The sequence below is a fragment of the Thamnophis elegans genome, chromosome 5, assembly GCF_009769535.1.
Source record: "Thamnophis elegans isolate rThaEle1 chromosome 5, rThaEle1.pri, whole genome shotgun sequence".
In the NCBI taxonomy this organism is placed as follows: domain Eukaryota; kingdom Metazoa; phylum Chordata; class Lepidosauria; order Squamata; family Colubridae; genus Thamnophis; species Thamnophis elegans.
In genome coordinates this window covers 99,629,767-99,650,167 of record NC_045545.1, presented here as the reverse complement: position 1 = coordinate 99,650,167, position 20,401 = coordinate 99,629,767, and the positions used below count along the sequence as shown (strand labels likewise).

Here is a 20,401-nt window from a genome sequence, read left to right as displayed (position 1 = left end):
TCTTCCCTTCGACACCCCCCCCCCATGCAGCCAGGTGCTTCCCCCCCCCCCGCCTTTTGGCAACAGTGTTCTTTCAAACGCCTTTCTATCTCACGACACCCCCTCCTCCCCCAAAAAAGGTTTTTTAACGCTCCCCGATATTATCCGCAGCTCTTCTCCCCCCCCCCTCCGCGACATTTTACGGGGCCTCCGCTCCGTAGAAGGCAGCCGAGCGCTGATCTGCACCGAGGGGGCGGCTGTCGAACTCTCCCATTAACGGAGACCCCGACCCTATTAGCAATTAAAGCACTGCCCCCCCCACCTCCCTTCTAGCCGCCAACTCCAGAAAGCCCCCCGGCAATTTGCATTTTCCTCTTCAGTCATTTCCACCCTTCAGGGGGCAATTAGGGAGGGAGGGGGGTTTCTCCTCTCTCGGTGCACGGAGGGACCCCGGAGGGGGGGGGCTCCCCGAGTCCTCCGGTCCCTGCTGGGCTGCCTGATTTCTCCGCCATAAAATCCCCGAAATGTGCCCGAAACTCCACGCCGGCTCTAATGGACCTTGGCTGCGTTAAAGGCGTGGATGGCCGGCTCTGCTTGCGTTGGTGCGTGTGTGTGTGTGCTTGTGTGTAGAATGTAGTCAAGGTCCATTACGGCTGCCGCCGATGGAAATCTGCCGACATTAGTGTGGTTTTATCATGGATCAATCAGGCAGAGAGAGAGAGAGAGAGAGGGAGAGAGAGAGAGAGAGAGAGAGAGAGAGAGAGAGAGAGCGCAGGGTGGGGGGGAGAGAGGAAAATAGATCCCATCGGGCGTGAGGGGGAATATATATCAGGTCGCTGTATGGATTGGGCTGTCGGGTGGGCTGCGTTTTGAAAGGCGCCGGCGTGATTTCTTTGGGAGGGAGGGAGAGGGGGGAGGAAGGAAGGAGAGGGAAAGAGGGGGGGAGGAAGAAAGAAGAGAAGGAATGGGGGAGAGGGAGGAAGGAAAGGAAGGAAGGAGAGGGGGAAAAGGGAGGGAAAAAGGAGAGGGAGGGAGGGAGGAAGAAGAGAAGGAAGGAGGGAGGGAGAGGGAGGAAGGGAAGGAAGGAAGGAAGGAGAGGGGAAAAAGGGAGGGAGGAAGAAAGAAGAGAAGGAAGGAAGGAGAGGAAGGAAGGAAAGGAAGGGAGGAGAGGGAAAAAGGGAGGGAGGGAGGAGAGGGGGGAGGAAGAAGAGAAGGAAGGAGGGAGGGAGAGGGAGGAAGGAAGGAAAGGAAGGAAGGAGAAGGAAAAAAGGGAGGGAGGAAGGAGAGGGAGGGAGGGAGGAAGAAGGAAGGAGGGAGAGGGAGGAAGGAAGGAAAGGAAGGGAGGAAGGAGAGGGGAAAAGGGGGGGAGGAAGAAGAGAAGGAAGGAGGGAGGGAGAGGGAGGAAGGAAAGGAAGGAAGTAGAAGGGAAAAAGGGAGGGAGGGAGGAGAGGGAGGGAGGGAGGGAGGAAGAAAGAAGAGAAGGAAGGAGGGAGAGGGAGGAAGGAAAAGAAGGGAGGAGAGGGAAAGAAGGGAGGGAAGGTGGGAGGGAGGAAGGAAGGAAGGGTATTTTGCTTGCTTGGGGCCATTTTCCTTCCTTCCTTCCTTCCTTCCTTCCTTCCTTCCTCTTCAAAATCAACATTCCTTTTCTTCCCACCTCCCCTCCCTCCCTCCCCACCCCATCTGTCTCTCCCTCCCTCCCTCCTTCTGCCTGTTCCTTCCTTCCTTCTCCTCCTGGGCAGAGGAGCGATTGTCCCTGGGGGGCTCAAAGTCTTCCTAGGGAAGAAGAGGCTCCTCTCAGAAGGCAACCAGAAGGAGACAAGAGGGGGGGGGGCTTCTGCCGAGGGGGCTCCTCCTGGCTCTGGCCCTGCTCCAGGGGGAGGGGGACCCCCATATCCCATTCTCCTCGCAAAGGAAGGAGCGGGCAGGGAGGGGAGGGGGTGGGGAGAGGTGACATGAAAGGAAGAAGCCAGAGGGGAGAGCGGGGGAGACCCCAAAGACCCAGAGAGCCACGGGGAGATTCCAGGGGTGCAGACAGGAACCCCCTTGGCCAGAGAGCCCACCTGAGCAGGGCGGGAGGGGCTTTGGGGCAGGAGAGGACCGTTCCATTCTCTGCGGTTGAGGGGGGGGATCCGGGTGAACTGCAGCCTGACGGTTTTCTGCCTCTTGTCGCCTCCCTCAATTCGGTCTGAGATTTCTTTCTTTCCCGCTATTATCCAGCCTGATTAACTCAACTAGGCCTGTCAACTTTTATTCCGCGGTCTGGACAGATCTAGAAGGGAGCCTGTTAAAATGCATGAGTCTCTATCGCCTTCCTCTTTTCTGGCAGCACCCTGAAATATAGAAGGGAGGGAGGGAGGGAGGGAGGGAGGGAAGGAAGGAAGGAAGGAAGGAAGGGAGGAAAGAAGGCAGGAAGGGAGAGAAAAGAAGGGAGGAGAGGAGGAAATGAAGAAGGGAGAAAAGAGTAGGAAGTGAGTGAGAGGGAAAGGAAGGGAGAAATGGAGGAAGGAAAGAAGGGAGGAAGGGAGGAGAGGAGGGAGTGAGGAAGGGAAAAAAGAGTAGGAAGTGAGTGAGAAGGGAAGGAAGGAAGGAAGAAATGGAGGAAGGAAAGAAGGGAGGAGAGAAGGGAATGAGGAAAGGAAAAAGAGTAGGAAGTGAGAGGGGAAGGAAGGAAGAATGGAGGAAGGAAGGAAAGAAAGGAGAAAAGGAGAGAAAAGGGAGGGAGGGAAGGGAAGAAAGGAAAGGGAGGGTCTCTCCACATTGCTGGTGACCCCTGCCAATCCGCTCTGGGACCAGGGAGGGGAGGGAGCAAAGTGGGGCTGGGGCTGGGGCTGAAGTGGGCTGGGGGAGGTGACGAGAGCATCCCAAGGGCAAAGGGCCCCCTCATCTCCCTTTCAAAGCCAAAGAGCCAGCGCTGTCCGAAGACGCCTCCGTGATCATGTGGCCGGCATGACTCAATGCCCGAAGGCGCACAGAATGCCTTCCCACCAAAGGTGGTTCCTATTTTTCTACTCGGTTGGCAGAAGCTGGGACAAGTCAAGGGAGCTCACTCCATTACGCAGCACTCGGGATTCGAACCAGCGAATTGCCGACCTTTCTGATCAACAAGCCTCTTAGCCCCTGAGCCACCACGTCCCTTGTCGTAACTTTAAACGATCACTAAATCAATGGTCGTAAGTCAAAGCCTTCCTGCAGTGTCTGTTGACTGTAGAGCCCACCTGGGGGGGCTGAGAGGGAGGGGCCGGCTCAGAGTCCCCAGGAGATGCCCAAACCTCTTAAGCCAGCACTTCCCCACTGCATCCCCCACTGTCTCTGGGGCAGAGGGGCAGGGACGGACCCAAAGCCCTCCAAGGGGCACCTGGGACCATGGGTGGGGGGGGCGTGAGGGGGCAGAAACGGGTTCTGGCTATTCCAGCCCCTTCCCCTGCTTTGCAACAAGGACCCTGCCCAGATTTCTACCAGTGTTTGTAACGATCATCCATCCTCCCATCTTTAATACAGTGTTTCTCAACCTTGGGAACTTGAAGATGTCTGGACTTCAACTCCCAGAATTCTGGGAGTTGAGGTCCAGACATCTTCAAGTTCCCAAGGTTGAGAAACACTGCTTTAGTAAACCTCCCCTCGCGCTGCTCCAATTTCATTCTTTCTTTCTTTTTAAAATCCCCCTTTATTGAAATCTAATTTATGTCGAGCTATTAGCATTTCGTGCAGTTTCATTAAGCGGCGCTCCCCCCCCCCCCATAAAGCATCTTCGGAACATTATTGGGCTTAAAGGGAAGAGCTGGGGAGATGGAAATAATTGCCACGGCAGGAAATCCATTCGAAATCCCTTTTCCCATGGGGGGGGGGGGAGAAGCAGCTTTGGGCTGCAGCTTCCGAGGGGGGAGTTACGCCCAGTCCTTCACACCCTGATTCACCTCTGCGTCGGACTACTGCAGGGGTGAAATCCTATCGGTTCAGGCCGGTTCCACCCGAACCAGGTGCAAAAAATGCTTAGCAAAGTAAAAATAAAAGTCCCGATGATCGATCAGCTGTGCTGCGCGATGGGGAACTTGGGTTTTTAAAACTTTTTTTTAGCATTTGGGGTCCGTTTTTCCCCCCAGGAGGTTCCCTGTGGCCCGCTAGGCCAAAAATGGGGTGGGGTGGGTGCTCCCTCCCCCACTTCCTCCTCTTCCTCTTCCTCCTTTTGTACCTCCTCCTGTTCCTCCCCTCTAAAACCCCTCTCCCTTCTAGCCCTGATGATGTTCTCTAGTTGGGCCATGAAATGTCTGCAAGAAAACCACCAAACTTGGAGAGCACCAAGGCCCCCACACTCCTCCTCCTCCTCCTCCTCCTCCTCCTCCTCCTCCTCCTCCTCCTCCTTTTTTAGTATTTTTTTTTTTTTAGTATTTTATTAATACTTATAGGCCGCCCTTTTCCCTGAGGGGACTCAGGGCAGCTTACATAAAATAAGGGAGGGGGAAATACGAAACAATAAACATAAAACAATACATAAGAATAAAATAGTACACAACATTCATTCAATATTCGGGAGGGGGCAGGTTGTGATCTTATCCCCAGGCCTGACGAGCTAGCCAGGTCTTAAGGGCTGTGCGGAAGGCCTGGATGGTGGTGAGGGTGCGGATCTCCACGGGGAGATCGTTCCAAAGGGTCGGAGCTGCAAAGGGTCGGAGCTCCTCCTCCTCCCTTCTAGCCCTGATGATGTTCTCTAGTTGGGTCATGAAATGTTTGCAAGAAAAGCACCAAGCTCAGAGAGCACCAAGGACTCCACAGTCCTCCTCCTCCTCCTCCTCCTCCCTTCTAACCCTGATGATGTTCTCTAGTTGGGCCATGAAATGTCTGCAAGAAAACCACCAAACTTGGAGAGCACCAAGGCCCCCACACTCCTCCTCCTCCTCCTCCTCTCTGCAAACTCCCATCCCTTCCAGCACTGATGATGTCTGCTAGTTGGGTCATGAAGCGCCTTCCAGAAAAGATCCAAGCACAAGAGAGCCGCAAGGTTCCCGCAGTCGTCCTCCCCGTCCTCCTCCTCCTCCTCTTCCTCCTCCTCCTGTTTGCAATAAGCTGGGTGGGGCCGGGGGCCTTCTGTCAGAAAATTACAGATGCTTTTAATTTGGGGCTCTCTTTCAGGCAGACCCCCACCGAGATAACTCCGCAGGCCCGCCTTTGTTGCAGGGAGTTGTTGCGAGGATGTGCTACAGGCGTTGTGCGGCGCTCCAGACAATGCGCTTTTCATAGCGAACTCTCTGGGCTCACAATGAAGTTCTGCTTATCGTCGGATTAGATTTGGCTGCAAATGAAATTCATTTATCAGGGCTTTTGTGAGCGGCTGCTCTTGCCTTGAACGGTGGGCGAAGCCGGGAGAAACCTCACTTGCTCCAACCTGGGAGAGGGACGGCAAAGAAATTTGGTCGATAAATATACCGTGTTTCCCCCCAAAATAAGACAGGGTCTTATTTTCTTTTGACCCCCGAAATAAGCACTTGGCCTTGTTTTCGGGGAGGTCTTGTTCTTTTTGAGGTGCAGGAGGCCCCCATAATCTCAGCCTGTGGATCAGCTGAGCCCGAGAGGGCCAGAAGTTCCGTCTCTCTGACACACTCTTGTCTGCATTAGTGACGCTGGGCCTGCTGCTCTTTTTGCGATGGTCACTAAGAGAAGAGGCGCGGGAGGTAGGGTTTGTGGGAGCGGCCTCCAGGGGGCTCTTCCGTGTGGGGCAGAGATGGGCTGCTAATTTCTCTTCTTTTTTTTTACATAGAATTTTTTTTTATTTTCCATTTTCATAGCATATAATCACATGTATACAATTACATAGTCAATATCATGTTGTATTATTAAGTAATTACATTGATTCATCTTACCATCAACTACCAAAGGGGGAAAAAAAACCCAGTTATTGGCTCTTCTGCTCTCCTTACACCATATTTATACCTTATCCGACACTTTCTTCCCCTTCTCTCCTCCCCCTTTCTACATTCTGTCTTCCCTCCATCATTTTCTATTCCACTTCCCCTTCCTTTCTCCTTCTCCTCTCTCCCCTTAGCACTCCTCCTTATCCTCCTCATCTTCCCCCTTTACCCTCTCTCCTGTCCCTCTCTTCCCATCTTTCTTCTCTCCTCTGTTCTCCCACTCTTCCTCTCATTGGTGTATTTCCGCTTCCATACTACTCTACTTCCCCTTCCTTTCTCCTTCTCCTCTCTCCCCTTACCACTCCTCCTTATACACCTCATCTTCCTCCCTCATCCTCTCTCCTATCCCTCTCTTCCTATCTTCTTCTCTCCTCTACTTCCGACTCTTCTACATCCTGTCTTCCCTCCATCATTTTCTACTCTACTTCCCCTTCCTTTCTCCTTCTCCTCTCTCCCCTTAGCACTCCTCCTTATCCTCCTCATCTTCCCCCTTTACCCTCTCTCCTGTCCCTCTCTTCCCATCTTTCTTCTCTCCTCTGCTTCCCACTCTTCCTCCAATTCACTTAGTGTATTTCAGCTTCTGAGCAAACTCCATTCTATGGTGATGGTATTTATAATTCCATTTCAATATACATAAAAAGAAAAAATAGCAGTATACATGTACAATCATAATACCTTACAGTCCAACACCCCTCCTCCAACTTAATAGCATATAATCACATGTATACTATTACATAGTCAATATCATGTTGTATTATTAAGTAATTACATCAATTCATCTTACCATCAACTACCAAAGGGGGAAAAAACCCAGTTATTGGCTCTTCTGCTCTCCATACATCATATTTGTATCTTATCTGACACTTTCTTCCCCCTCTCTCCTCCCCCTTTCTACATCCTTTCCTCCCTCCATCATCCTTTTCTGCTCTACTTCCCCTTCCTTTCTCCTTCTCCCCTCTCCCCTTACCACTCCTCCTTGTACACCTCATCTCCCCCTCACCCTCTCTCCTATCCCTCTCTTCCTATCTTTCTTCTCTCCTCTGCTTCCCACTCTTCTACATCCTTTCTTCCCTCCATCATTTTCTACTCTACTTCCCCTTCCTTTCTCCTTCTCCTCTCCCCCCTTTCCACTCCTCCTTATACACCTCATCTTCCCCCCTCACCCTCTCTCCTGTCCCTCTCTTCCTATCTTTCTTCTCTCCTCTGCTTCCCACTCTTCCTCTCATTCACTTGGTGTATTTCAGCTTCTGAGCAAACTCCCTTTTGTGTTGATGGTATTTATAATTCCATTTCAATATACATAAAAAAGAAAAAATAGCAGTATGCATGTACAATCATATTACCTTAAAGTCCAACACCCCTCCTCCAACCTAGTATACTCCCTCCCTCCCCTCCTCCCCCCCAACCCCTCCAACCCCCCTCCCCCCCACTTCCCAGAACCAATACAAGGTATAAATCTTTAACAAATACAGTTTAAAATATACTTACAGAGAAAGTAGGAAATTAATAACGTCTTTGAATTGAGCTTAGCTCCTCCTTGCTAGGCTGACTATAAACAATTTGTATCATTTCTGATCATCATCTAATTTCTTTACTAACAGTTCAGCCGCGCCCCTGCATGCGCTCTCATGTGCTCTCATGCGCACGGGATGCTTCTGCACGTGCTCAGAAGTGTCTGGGTGGGTGGGCGGAGCCTCCCACCGCTGCTACCGTCCTTTTGCCCGATATGGGCCGAACCGGCAGCAACCCACCACTGATGTGGGGAGCATGGGACAGGAAATGGCAGGGACCGGCTACGCATGCATTTCAATATTTATGGGGAGGGCTTATTTCAGCCGATTGGGCTTATTATCCAGGGAGGCCTTATTTTTGGGGTGGGGAAAAGAGGGTATGTAATTCCTGACTTACAGCCATTCATCCAGTAACTGTTCAAAGTTATGACAATGCTGAAAAAAAGAGAACACGACCCCACACTTACGACCGTTACACAATTCCCGTGGTCATGTGATCCAAATTCAGCCCCTTGGCAATTGGTTCATACTGACGACAGTCGCCGTGTTCCCTCCCCCCCAGGGGTCATGTGACCCCCCCTTCTGCGACCTCCTGACAAGCAGAGTCGACGGGGAAGAAGCCAGATTCATTTAACAACCGTGCGACTAACTTAACAACTGCCGTGATTCACTTAACAACTGTGCGACTAACTTAACAACTGCCGTGATTCACTTAACAACCGTGTGACTAACTTAACTGCCATGATTCACTTAACAACCGTGCAACTAACTTAACAACTGCTGTGATTCACTTAACAACCATGCAACTAACTTAACAACTGCCGTGATTCACTTAAAAACCGTGCAACTAACTTAACAACTGCTGTGATTCACTTAACAACCGTGCGACTAACTTAACAACTGCCGTGATTCACTTAACAACCGTGTGACTAACTTAACAACTGCTGTGATTCACTTAACAACCGTGGCAAGAAAGGGCATGAGAGGGTTCAATGCCCGCTTAGCCAATGTCTTGATTAGCAGCAGAAATTTTGGGCACAGTTTTGGTCGTAAGGCGAGGAACACCCCACCCCCCCCCGAATAAAAATGTAAAGCCCTTTGCTGTAGCTGTTTCTGCAGGAGAAGCAAGCAGGGCAGCGACCTCAGCGGCTGGCAGAAGGAAGCCTTGCTTGGCAAAGGGTTCAACCATGGCAGAAGTCAGGCCGTCTCCAAGCACCACCGCAGCTGTGGCTCCGGATCCTGCCAGCCTCTGAACTCCATTAAAGGAGAAGATTTGTGGCTCAGGGTAAAAATTGGGGGGGTCCCTGGTGGCCTATGAACTTGGTTGTTTTCTTGCAGACCCAAAAGTGCTTTTTTTCAGGAGGCAACTGGACTTTCTTGTTTTTTCATTTGAAGACTTTTTCCTTCTCATCCCAGAAGCTTCTTCAGCTCTGCCTTGGCGGTGGGGAATGGAAGGATTTACACTCCTTGCAGACAGCTGGACATTTGCATACTTTTAGAGGGTCATTGAGGCCACTTGGAGATTTACCTGTGTCCTTAGAGTCACCTGAGTGGTGCAAATGGTTCCTGTAGTCTGCAATTTTTCCCCTCTGGAGATCCATTCCTGCTCCCCCCCCCCCCCCATTCCAAGGGTCTTCATCCCAAATTGCATAGCTAAAACGTCTGTAGAGATTGTGCTGAGAATCTTAGACTTTTTCTTGCAGATATGGAAGCAACTAGGAAGCATCCATGTTCCATGCTTCCCCAGGCTAGGGATGATGGGTTCCTGAGTTGCAGAAATGGCCTTCCTTTCTGGTTTTGGGGCAACGCAGGAGAACCCCTGGCACACAGCTTGCGTTTATGCCCTGGCCAGGATCCCACAAGGAGAAATGCTAGGCCTATTCCTATTCCATCCTTCTCTTCTGTTCTAGTCCATCCTGTTCTTAATAAGCTGCAATGAAGAGAGAGGAGAAGGAGAAAGGAAGGGGAAGTAGAGTAGAAAAGGATGATGGAGGGAAGAAAGGAGGTAGGAGAGAGGCAGAAGAAAGAGGTGTATGGAGAGCAGAAGAGTTAATAATGGGTTTTTATCTTTCTGGGCGTTGATGACAAGAGGAACTGATGTAATTACTACTTAATACAATAGGATATTGGCTATGTAATAGTATACATGTGATTATATGTTATGAAAATGGAAAATAAAAACTTTCTATGGATATGGAAGCATAAATACCATCAACACAGAATGGAGTTTGCTCAGAAGCGGAAATACACCAATGAGAGGAAGAGTGGGAAACAGAGGAGAGAAGAAAGATGGGAAGAGAGGGATAGGAGAGAGGGTGAAGGGGGAAGATGAGGATAAGGAGAAGTGGAAGGTAGAGAGAAAGATAGGAAGAGAGGGATAGGAGAGAGGGTAAGGGGGGAAGATGAGGAGGATAAGAAGGAGTGGAATGAGGAGAGAGGAGAAGGAGAAAGGAAGGGGAAGTAGAGTAGGAAAGGATGATGGAGGGAAGAAAGGAGGTAGGAGAGAGGCAGAAGAAAGAGGTGTATGGAGAGCAGAAGAGTTAATAATGGTTTTTTATCTTTCTGGGTGCTGATGACAAGAGGGACTGATATAATTACTACTTAATGCAATAGGATATTGGCTATGTAATAGTATACATGTGATTTTATGTTATGAAAATGGAAAATAAAAACTTTCTATGGATATGGAAGCATAAATACCATCAACACAGAATGGAGTTTGCTCAGAAGCGGAAATACACCAATGAGAGGAAGAGTGGGAAACAGGAGAGAAGAAAGATGGGAAGAGAGGGATAGGAGAGAGGGTGAAGGGGGAAGATGAGGATAAGGAGAAGTGGAAGGTAGAGAGAAAGATAGGAAGAGAGGGATAGGAGAGAGGGTAAGGGGGGAAGATGAGGAGGATAAGAAGGAGTGGAATGAGGAGAGAGGAGAAGGAGAAAGGAAGGGGAAGTAGAGTAGGAAAGGATGATGGAGGGAAGAAAGGAGGTAGGAGAGAGGCAGAAGAAAGAGGTGTATGGAGAGCAGAAGAGTTAATAATGGTTTTTTATCTTTCTGGGTGCTGATGACAAGAGGGACTGATGTAATTACTACTTAATGCAATAGGATATTGGCTATGTAATAGTATACATGTGATTTTATGTTATGAAAATGGAAAATAAAAACTTTCTATGGATATGGAAGCATAAATACCATCAACACAGAATGGAGTTTGCTCAGAAGCAGAAATACACCAATGAGAGGAAGAGTGGGAAACAGGAGAGAAGAAAGATGGGAAGAGAGGGATAGGAGAGAGGGTGAAGGGGGAAGATGAGGATAAGGAGAAGTGGAAGGTAGAGAGAAAGATAGGAAGAGAGGGATAGGAGAGAGGGTAAGGGGGGAAGATGAGGAGGATAAGAAGGAGTGGAATGAGGAGAGAGGAGAAGGAGAAAGGAAGGGGAAGTAGAGTAGGAAAGGATGATGGAGGGAAGAAAGGAGGTAGGAGAGAGGCAGAAGAAAGAGGTGTATGGAGAGCAGAAGAGTTAATAATGGTTTTTTATCTTTCTGGGTGCTGATGACAAGAGGGACTGATGTAATTACTACTTAATGCAATAGGATATTGGCTATGTAATAGTATACATGTGATTTTATGTTATGAAAATGGAAAATAAAAACTTTCTATGGATATGGAAGCATAAATACCATCAACACAGAATGGAGTTTGCTCAGAAGCGGAAATACACCAATGAGAGGAAGAGTGGGAAACAGGAGAGAAGAAAGATGGGAAGAGAGGGATAGGAGAGAGGGTGAAGGGGGAAGATGAGAATAAGGAGAAGTGGAAGGTAGAGAGAAAGATAGGAAGAGAGGGATAGGAGAGAGGGTAAGGGGGGAAGATGAGGAGGATAAGGAAGAGTGGAATGCAGAGAGAGGAGAAGGAGAAAGGAAGGGGAAGTAGAGCAGGAAAGGGTGATGGAGGGAAGGAAGGAGGTAGGAGAGAGGCAGAAGAAAGAGGTGTATGGAGAGCAGAAGAGCCAATAATGGATTTTTTATCTTTCTGGGTGCTGATGACAAGAGGGACTGATGTAATTACTACTTAATGCAATAGGATATTGGCTATGTAATAGTATACATGTGATTATATGTTATGAAAATGGAAAATAAAACTTTCTATGGATATGGAAGCATAAATACCATCAACACAGAATGGAGTTTGCTCAGAAGCGGAAATACACCAATGAGAGGAAGAGTGGGAAACAGGAGAGAAGAAAGATGGGAAGAGAGGGATAGGAGAGAGGGTGAAGGGGGAAGATGAGAATAAGGAGAAGTGGAAGGTAGAGAGAAAGATAGGAAGAGAGGGATAGGAGAGAGGGTAAGGGGGGAAGATGAGGAGGATAAGAAGGAGTGGAATGAGGAGAGAGGAGAAGGAGAAAGGAAGGGGAAGTAGAGTAGGAAAGGATGATGGAGGGAAGAAAGGAGGTAGGAGAGAGGCAGAAGAAAGAGGTGTATGGAGAGCAGAAGAGTTAATAATGGTTTTTTATCTTTCTGGGTGCTGATGACAAGAGGGACTGATGTAATTACTACTTAATGCAATAGGATATTGGCTATGTAATAGTATACATGTGATTTTATGTTATGAAAATGGAAAATAAAAACTTTCTATGGATATGGAAGCATAAATACCATCAACACAGAATGGAGTTTGCTCAGAAGCGGAAATACACCAATGAGAGGAAGAGTGGGAAACAGGAGAGAAGAAAGATGGGAAGAGAGGGATAGGAGAGAGGGTGAAGGGGGAAGATGAGGATAAGGAGAAGTGGAAGGTAGAGAGAAAGATAGGAAGAGAGGGATAGGAGAGAGGGTAAGGGGGGAAGATGAGGAGGATAAGGAGGAGTGGAATGAAGAGAGAGGAGAAGGAGAAAGGAAGGGGAAGTAGAGTAGGAAAGGATGATGGAGGGAAGAAAGGAGGTAGGAGAGAGGCAGAAGAAAGAGGTGTGTGGAGAGCAGAAGAGCCAATAATGGGTTTTTATCTTTCTGGGCGTTGATGACAAGAGGAACCGATGTAATTACTACTTAATGCAATAGGATATTGGCTATGGAATAGTATACATGCGGTTGTATGTTATGAAAATTGAAAATAAAAAAAAGTATATTTGAAAAATAAGCTGCAGTTTCTCAAGATATAAATTTATTGGGGCAGGAAGAACACCCTCCGAAAATCCCACCCTCCATCCTCTCCCACCCACCCATCCCGCTCAGCACCCGCCCTGTCAAACGTCTCCTGCGCAGCAAATCGGCGGACTACAGCGCCCGCAAAGCCCCGCTGCGCTCCTATTGCCGTATTTACGGGCGGCTCTTGGCGGCGGGGCCCCTCCCAGCGCCGCCGCCGCCGCGCTTTACGGCGGAAGGTCCGTCCTGGCTGCCTCCGAGGGGTGGGGGAGGAGGAGAAGAGCGCTTTACGGCAGCGCGCGCGACCTTTCGCGACAGCCGGCGGCGGAAGCGGCGGCCATGGACGTGGGGGAGCTGCTCAGCTACCAGGTGAGGCGAGGAGGGTGACGGGGGTGGGGGGTCCCGCCCGCTTTCGGAAGGGTTTGGGGTGTCCGTCCCAGAGCGGGGATGCTGGTTGTTGTTGTAACCCCCCCTTCTGCCGGCGGGGCTGATGGGAGTTGTAGTCCCCGCGAGGCAGCCGGTGGGACTCCCCGCCACTTGAAATGGTGCTGCGGGTGTGGGGGAGCTGGAGCGCGGGTGTGGGTGGGGTGGAATGAAGCTTTTCCCAGCTGGCTTTGTGGGTGGGATCGCCTGGTGGCCTCCCATCCAGGGCAAAGCCTTAGAAGCTGGGCAGGGGGCTCCCTCCATGCTCCCCCATCCCCAACCGCCGCCCGACGCCTTAAGCCAGTGTTTCTCAACCTTGGCCACTTGGAAGATGTCCGGACTTCAACTCCCAGAATTCCCCAGCAGTGGTTAGGACAGTGTTTCTCAACCTTGTCAACTTGAAGATGTCCGGACTTCAACTCCCAGAGTTCCCCAGCCAGCATTCGCTGGCTGGGGAATTCTGGGAGTTGAAGTCCAGACATCTTCAAGTGGCCAAGGTTGAGAAACACTGGCTTAAGCCTCCAATGCAACTTTAGGACTTCTGGAACTTCAACTCCCAGAATCCCCCAGGCAGCAGAGCAGATTTCTTGGGGGGGAGTTGAATTCCCCCCCCCGTCTTAAAGTTTGGGGACCCCCCTGCCTTAAATGGGTCGTTGGGGGGAGGGGGGCGCAGGAGGGAAGGGAGCAGAATTGTGAGCCTCCCATCCTCCCCCCCTCCTTTTTCCCCAATGAAATTTTTATTTTTTTTTATGTTCTTTATGCCTATCCAGGGTGGAGCTTTGATTTAACTAAGGAAATAGGAAGCACAGCGCAGGTGGGGAAACAGGGCTTTGGATGCTATAGCCATAGCAATAGCAGTTAGACTTATATACCGCTTCATAGGGCTTTCAGCCCTCTCTAAGCGGTTTACAGAGTCAGCATATCGCCCCCAACAACAATCCGGGTCCTCATTTCAACCACCTCGGAAGGACGGAAGGCTGAGTCAACCAGGAACGAACTCCTGGCAGTGAGCAGAGTTAACCTGCAATATTGCAGACAGACAGACAGACAGACAGACAGATAGATAGATAGATAGTTGATTAGATAGATAGATAGATAGATAGATAGATAGATAGATAGATAGATAGATAGGTAGGCATAGCATAGCATAGCATAGCAATAGCAGTTAGCAATAGCAGTTAGACTTATCTACCGCTTCATAGGGCTTTCCAGCCCTCTCTAAGCGCTTTACAGAGTCAGCATATCGCCCCCAACAACAATCCGGGTCCTCAATTCACCCACCTCGGAAGGACGGAAGGCTGAGTCAACCCTGAGCCGGTGAGATTTGAACAGCCGAACTGCAGAACTGCAGTCAGCTGAAGTGGCCTGCAGTACCGCACTCTAACCACTGTGCCACCTCGGCTCTAGATAGATAGATGATAGATAGATAGATAGATAGATAGATAGATAGATAGATAGATAGATAGATAGATAGATAGATGAGAGAGAGAGAGAGAGAGAGAGAGAGAGAGAGCAATAGCAGTTAGACTTATCTACCGCTTCCTAGGGCTTTCAGCCCTCTCTAAGCGCTTTACAGAGTCAGCATATTGCCCCCAACAACAATCCGGGTCCTCATTTCACCCACCTCGGAAGGACGGAAGGCTGAGTCAACCCTGAGCCGGTGAGATTTGAACAGCCGAACTGCAGAACTGCAGTCAGCTGAAGTGGCCTGCAGTACCGCACTCTAACCACTGCGCCACCTCGGTGCTATAGCCGTGGGAAAGGGAGTGGGGCGCGCTGGAAGTTAAAATAGGGATAGAAAATAGTGGGGGGAAAAAGAACAATTATAGATTAATAGGTTAAGGTACACAAAAGGACAGAAAGGAAAGGCGATAAGAATAGAAGGCATGTATATTTATTTTATAAATTAAATAAGTTGTTTGAAAAAAACATTTCTCTAATCGATATTGTTTGGAAAAGATAAAGTAGTTTGGGTAGTACATTCACTTTAATTGTTGAGATGCTGCCAATTAGTGATACCTGTAGTTTAATCCAATTATCCAAATCTGGAAGTTAAAATAGGGATAGAAAATAGTGGGGAAAAGAATAACAATTATAGATTAATAGGTTAAGGTACACAAAAGGACAGAAAGATGGTTCAGAAAGGAAAGGCGATAATAATAAAAGGCATCTATGAATAAGGTGGAACAATGGAAATGAAATGTAATATTTGGGAATCATAAGAGCTATGTGTACTGAAATATATGCTACCCGGTGACCACGCCATTCACGCACTGATATGTATAAAGCCTCCCTCCCTTTAACTGACATGTCCCCCCCAACCCTTCCCACCCACCTCCGCTTAGCTTTGACACCGCCCACCCCTGGTGGGCTTGGCTTAACCGAAAGGCAGGTTTTCCAACTCGGTTTTATTTATCGATGGCGTTTTTCTATTGTGTGTATTAGATGACTGGAGGGGCAGAGGAAGGGCAGGGGGTCGTGAGGGAGACCCCAACACAGACTGATTGGACAAAGGGAGGGACAAAGAGGCATTTTGGGGTCCTTGGGGCTCTCTGAGCTGAGTGGGTTTCTTGCAGGCGTTTCGTGACCCAACAAGGGGACGTCATCAGTTCCAGTGCTAAGAAGGAGTGGGATTTGCAGAGAGAAGTGAAGAAGAAGAGGGTGGTTTAGAAAGAGGGAGGAGGAGGGGACTGTGGGGCCCTTGGTACTCTCTGAGCTTGGCTGTTTTCTTGCAGACGTCTCATGACCCAACTAGGTAACATCATCAGTGTTAGGAGGGAATGTAGTTTGTGGAGAGGAGGAGGAGGACTGTGAGGTCCTTGTTGCTCTCTGGGCTTGATTGTTTTTTTGAAAATATTGAAGATTTTTTGAATAAGAAACATGATTTCACTGGGATTTACAGTGCCACAAAAAAAAGTAGACAATGCCCCCCCCCCCCAAAGAAACAATCAAACAGCGAAGAAGGAAATAGTGGGAAGAGACTAGGAAAAACTAGAACAATAAAATTAAAAGTGAGAAAAAGGATTCAGGAGAAAAGATACTATAATTATAAAAATAAGAAAAATACAAAGAAGAAGAATGGGAGAAAAGAAGATTAAAAAGAAGTGGATTCTTTGAGAGACCAAGAGAAAATGGTTAGAGGAGGAGGAAGGGAAAGAAGGGACACATTAGTAGATTAAAGGGAACTGTATTAAGATTGCTAATGGTATGCAGTTAATTAAGATATAAGAAATTATAGTAACATTGTTAATTGTGGATAATTAATTAAATGTTCTCTATGTTAAAACTGAACTGGAGGATGTACGTTGCTTATAGTAAAATAGACCAACAGATGAAATGTGAAGTGATGATTTGCTTTAACTTTGAAGGGTCAATCAGTGATATTGTTTATGTATTAAGAAGAAAAATAAGTTTAAGATAAATAATATGGAAAGAGAATAATACGGCTGAAATTGGAAACAGAACTATGATGTCCTGTTGGATTATGTATATGAGACCCAGACAACGCTTTGTTTATAAAATATGTCAGAATTTGTAATTTTAAAAAAAAGATGTTTTTGAAGATATTTATCTTCAATCTCTACCTACCTATTCAGCTAGGTGACATCGTCAGTGTTAGAAGGGAGGGGGGTTTGCAGAAAGAAAGAGAAGAGCAAAAGAGAAGAAGAGGAGATTGAGAGAGAGAGAGGAAGGAGGACGAAGAGCAGAAAAAAGATTGGGGGGTGTCTTGGGGCTCCCTTGGGTTTTTTTTTGCAGACGTTTCCTGACCCCACTAGGTGACCTCACCAGTGCAAGGGGGCACAGAGGCAACTTTTACGTGGGTTTCAAGATCCTTCCCAGGCTGCTGACCTGGAAGCTGCAGAGACCCCCCAGGAGAAGCTGTCCCTCTTGCAGAGGACGGAGACACACAGGAGGCCTGCTCTCCCCTCCCCGAGCCCCCCCAAGCCCTTTCAGGAGGAGGGAGGTATTGCCCCTCCCCCCAGTTTCACACACACACAGAAGGGGGTACACAAACTACGCACCGGATTGTGAAGTTGATATGCATGTTGAATGGGTTTCTGTGCATTGGTGTTGAGCCTGATTTTGTTCTTAACTTTTCATAATGGGCATTTGAGAAGGCTTAGCGCTTCAGAATCCAAAGGGTTTAAGATCCAAAGCAGAAGAGAATGTGGAGCTGGCCAAATCAATCAGCGGGGTGGGGGGCTTCCTTTGAGAGAGAGCCTGTCAAGGGTCCCAAACAGCCCCCAAAAGTAAATCAGGGTCTGAGGCAAAGGATTTCTCAAGGTTCCCATTGATGAAGAGAGCCATGTTGGCACATCTGGGGAAACCTGAGTCTGAAAGCTTCCTGGTTTCCCCCACCCCCAATTGAAAGCTCAAGATCTTGCCCCCCCCCCTTCCAAAGTCCATCCCATGGTCCCATCTCCCACTGCCACGCTGGCAGCTTCCACTGTAAGGTATTGGATTATTATATACATATTATATTTTATACCTGTTTGATCTTGTTCGGTTTCCACGCCTCTCTTATTTGAAACTAGCTGATAACCTGACATTGCCCAGGTATGTATTTATCCTGATCCTGTATTAAAGAGAGTACTGCAAAGCCGTTACCATGGCAACTCCACAGTGGTGTACAGTAGAAGCCATTTTAAGGCACAACAGGCTGTATCTTAAAAGAACCCAAATCCAAAACGCGCATGATCACTGTCAAACGTACCGTGACTTGACACTAGAGATATAATTCAGTCCTTTTCATTTCAGCGGCCCAGGCGTTCCAGAGTTATGCTGGAACACACACACACGGACACCCCCACCTCCAGGGGTGTCTTACTCCTGAGAGTAAGTCATCTATGTACCAATTTGGTTGAAATGGCTTGAGACGTTCCAGAGTTATGTTGGAAAACACACACACACACACACACACACACACACACACACACACACCTGGAGTTTAAGGTCTCCCGCATTTAATCCCAGCAATAACACCTCGAGGATCGTTTTAACAACTTCTCTCCTGTTGCTTGCTCAAATTATCTATAATAATTACAGTTCCTCTTATGAAGGAAAGCAAGTTAAGCTAAAATATATCCGCTTGACAGATAAAAATCAATTCCTAATTTGGAACAGGAGCTCTTGAGGCATCCCTTGTCTGCTTTTTCCCCATGCAACCTCTTCTTGTGCTCCTCCTTCAAGCATTGCGGCTGGTCCCCTCCAAGGTAAAAAGAGGGCATCTAGAAGTACCTATAATGCTCATTTGTGCGTGAATACGGAACCCCCTCCTCCTCCTCCAAATGCAGGCATCGTAAATATCCATATTCTGTATTTCCACCCAAGGTGATATTTGTACAGAGAAAAGGGTGAATCTCTCGGAGAAGATGACGCCCGGTATGAATGTAAGTCATTCATGATGAGTGATTTGTCCGTTTTGCGGAGAGTTCCCAACCCCTCCCCAAAGCCGTTTGTCTTTATTTTGTCAATTTGAAATTTGCCAGCCTGGCTCTAATGGAAGCTGCACTCCAGCCTTCTGGTATTTTCTGAAAACAAATGAGAAGCGAATTGATTTTATTGCAACAATTTATATGCCCCAGGGGAATATGGACAGGGAACGCAATGATGAAAAAATCGTTCAGCATTGTTTCCCCTGGTTTCCTTGCCGGCCTGATTTCTCGTGAAACTGACCAGGTCTCCTTTTCAGATCATCCGAACCGGCTGCTTATGATTGGAGCAGAAGCATTGATTAATTAAGGGGGCAAAATTGGTAGAGAGTCTTTAGTACCGCAGTTTGGAAAAAAATTGCAATTTTTATTACAAGCAGCAAAGAGGCGGTAATTTTTTTTAAATATATAATTGCTTCTTCGCAATTTGCGGAGATGAATTGAAGGGGGTGGGAGTATCTGTGCCACGAAATTCATCTGTTTCAGAATCTGAAGGATCCTCCAGCACTTCTTCTTAAGAGTTTCAAAAGAAATGGCTGTGTCGAATGGAAGATTTCGGTGTAACGGAATACTAGTAGCTGAAGGATTGGATGTGGGGGTCCTGGGGATCTATGGGTTCTTTCTTTAGAGGCGTTTCATGACCCAGTTAGGTAGCATCATCAGTGCTAGAAGGGAGAAGGGTTTGGCGGGGGGAAGACAGTGGGGTCCTTGGTGCTCTCTGAGCTTTGGGGTTTTCTTGCAGATGTTTCATGACCCAACAAAGGAACAAAGTCAGTGATAGAAGGGAGAAGGTGTTGTGGAGAGGAGGAGAAGGAGAGAGGAAGAGAAGAAGGAAAAAGAGGAAAAGGAGGTGGAGGAGAGGAGGAGGATAGTGGGGTCCTTGGTGCTCTCTGAGTTTTGGGGTTTTCTTGCAGATGTTTCATGACCCAACAAAGGAACAACGTCAGTGTAGAAGGGAGAAGGTGTGGTGGAGAGGAGGAGGAGGAGAGAGGAAGAGAAGAAGGAAAAGGAGGAGGAGGACAGTGGGGTCCTTGGTGCTCTCTGAGCTTTGGGAATTTCATGCAGATGTTTCATGACCCAACAAAGGAACAACGTCAGTGATAGAAGGGAGAAGGTGGAGAGGAGGAGGAGAGAGGAAGAGAAGAAGGAGAAAGAGGAAAAGGAGGTGGAGGAGAGGAGGAGGAGGAGGAGGACAGTGGGGTCCTTGGTGCTCTCTGAGCTTTGGGGTTTTCTTGCAGATGTTTCATGACCCATATAGGGAACATCATCAGTGCTAGAAAGGAGAAAGTGTTGTGGAGAGGAGGAGGAGAGAGGAAGAGGAGGAGGAGAAAGAGCAAAAGGAGGAGAGGAGGAGGACAGTGGAGTCCTTCTTGCTCTCTGAGCTTTGGGAGTTTCATGCAGACGTTTCATGACCCATATAGGGAACATCATCAGTGCTAGAAGGGAGAAGGTGTGGTGAAGAGCAGGTGGAGGAGGAGGACTAGTGTGGTCCTTGGTGCTCTCTGAGCTGCGTGATTATTATTTTTTTTACAAGCGTTTCTTGACCCTGCTAGGGAATAGCATCAGTACCGGAAGGGAGGGGAGTTTGCCCAACCAGCCTTGATGATGCTGATGCTCCCCAGCTGGTGTTTTCCTTGCAGGGATTCGAACTTGTTCTTCTTCCGCACGGTCCCTTCTTTCGGCCTCTCCCACTTTTTAAAAAAAACCCGGGTCCGGACGGTTGTTCAGCGGATGCAGCACCTGTGGATGCTGAGCCCCGGTGAGGACATCTGGACGGTCCACACCAGGGCGGATTTGATTTAAACCAAGTCGATTGAAATCACGCTAGTAAAAAGGCTTGACTTAAACCTACTGGATTCAAACCGTGGCTTTTAAAGAGCAGCGGTCATCTCTGTCCCGCAGCGGCTCCTCCTCCTCCTCCTCTGACCCTCTGGGGACTCTCCGGCCGTCCCGTTCACTTCAATTGGGGGGGGGCGGAGGTGCGGCAGGGGCACCACAAGGTGAGGGACGT

At 48.5% G+C, this 20,401-nt stretch overlaps 2 protein-coding genes across 2 annotated transcripts in view; both read left to right on the top strand.

The window, feature by feature from the left end:
- The window catches only part of RPRD1B (regulation of nuclear pre-mRNA domain containing 1B), a 311,941-nt gene that overhangs the window by 39,484 nt on the left and 252,056 nt on the right, over positions 1 to 20,401 (top strand). The gene's annotated exons all lie outside the window — the stretch shown is intronic.
- CTNNBL1 (catenin beta like 1) overlaps positions 12,816 to 20,401 on the top strand; it is a 44,036-nt gene continuing 36,450 nt past the window's right edge. Inside the window, exon 1 of the mRNA XM_032217916.1 lies at positions 12,816 to 12,904. Coding sequence (XP_032073807.1) covers positions 12,875 to 12,904 — 30 coding nt within the window. The 5' untranslated portion in view covers positions 12,816 to 12,874. The remainder of the gene's footprint in view (positions 12,905 to 20,401) is intronic.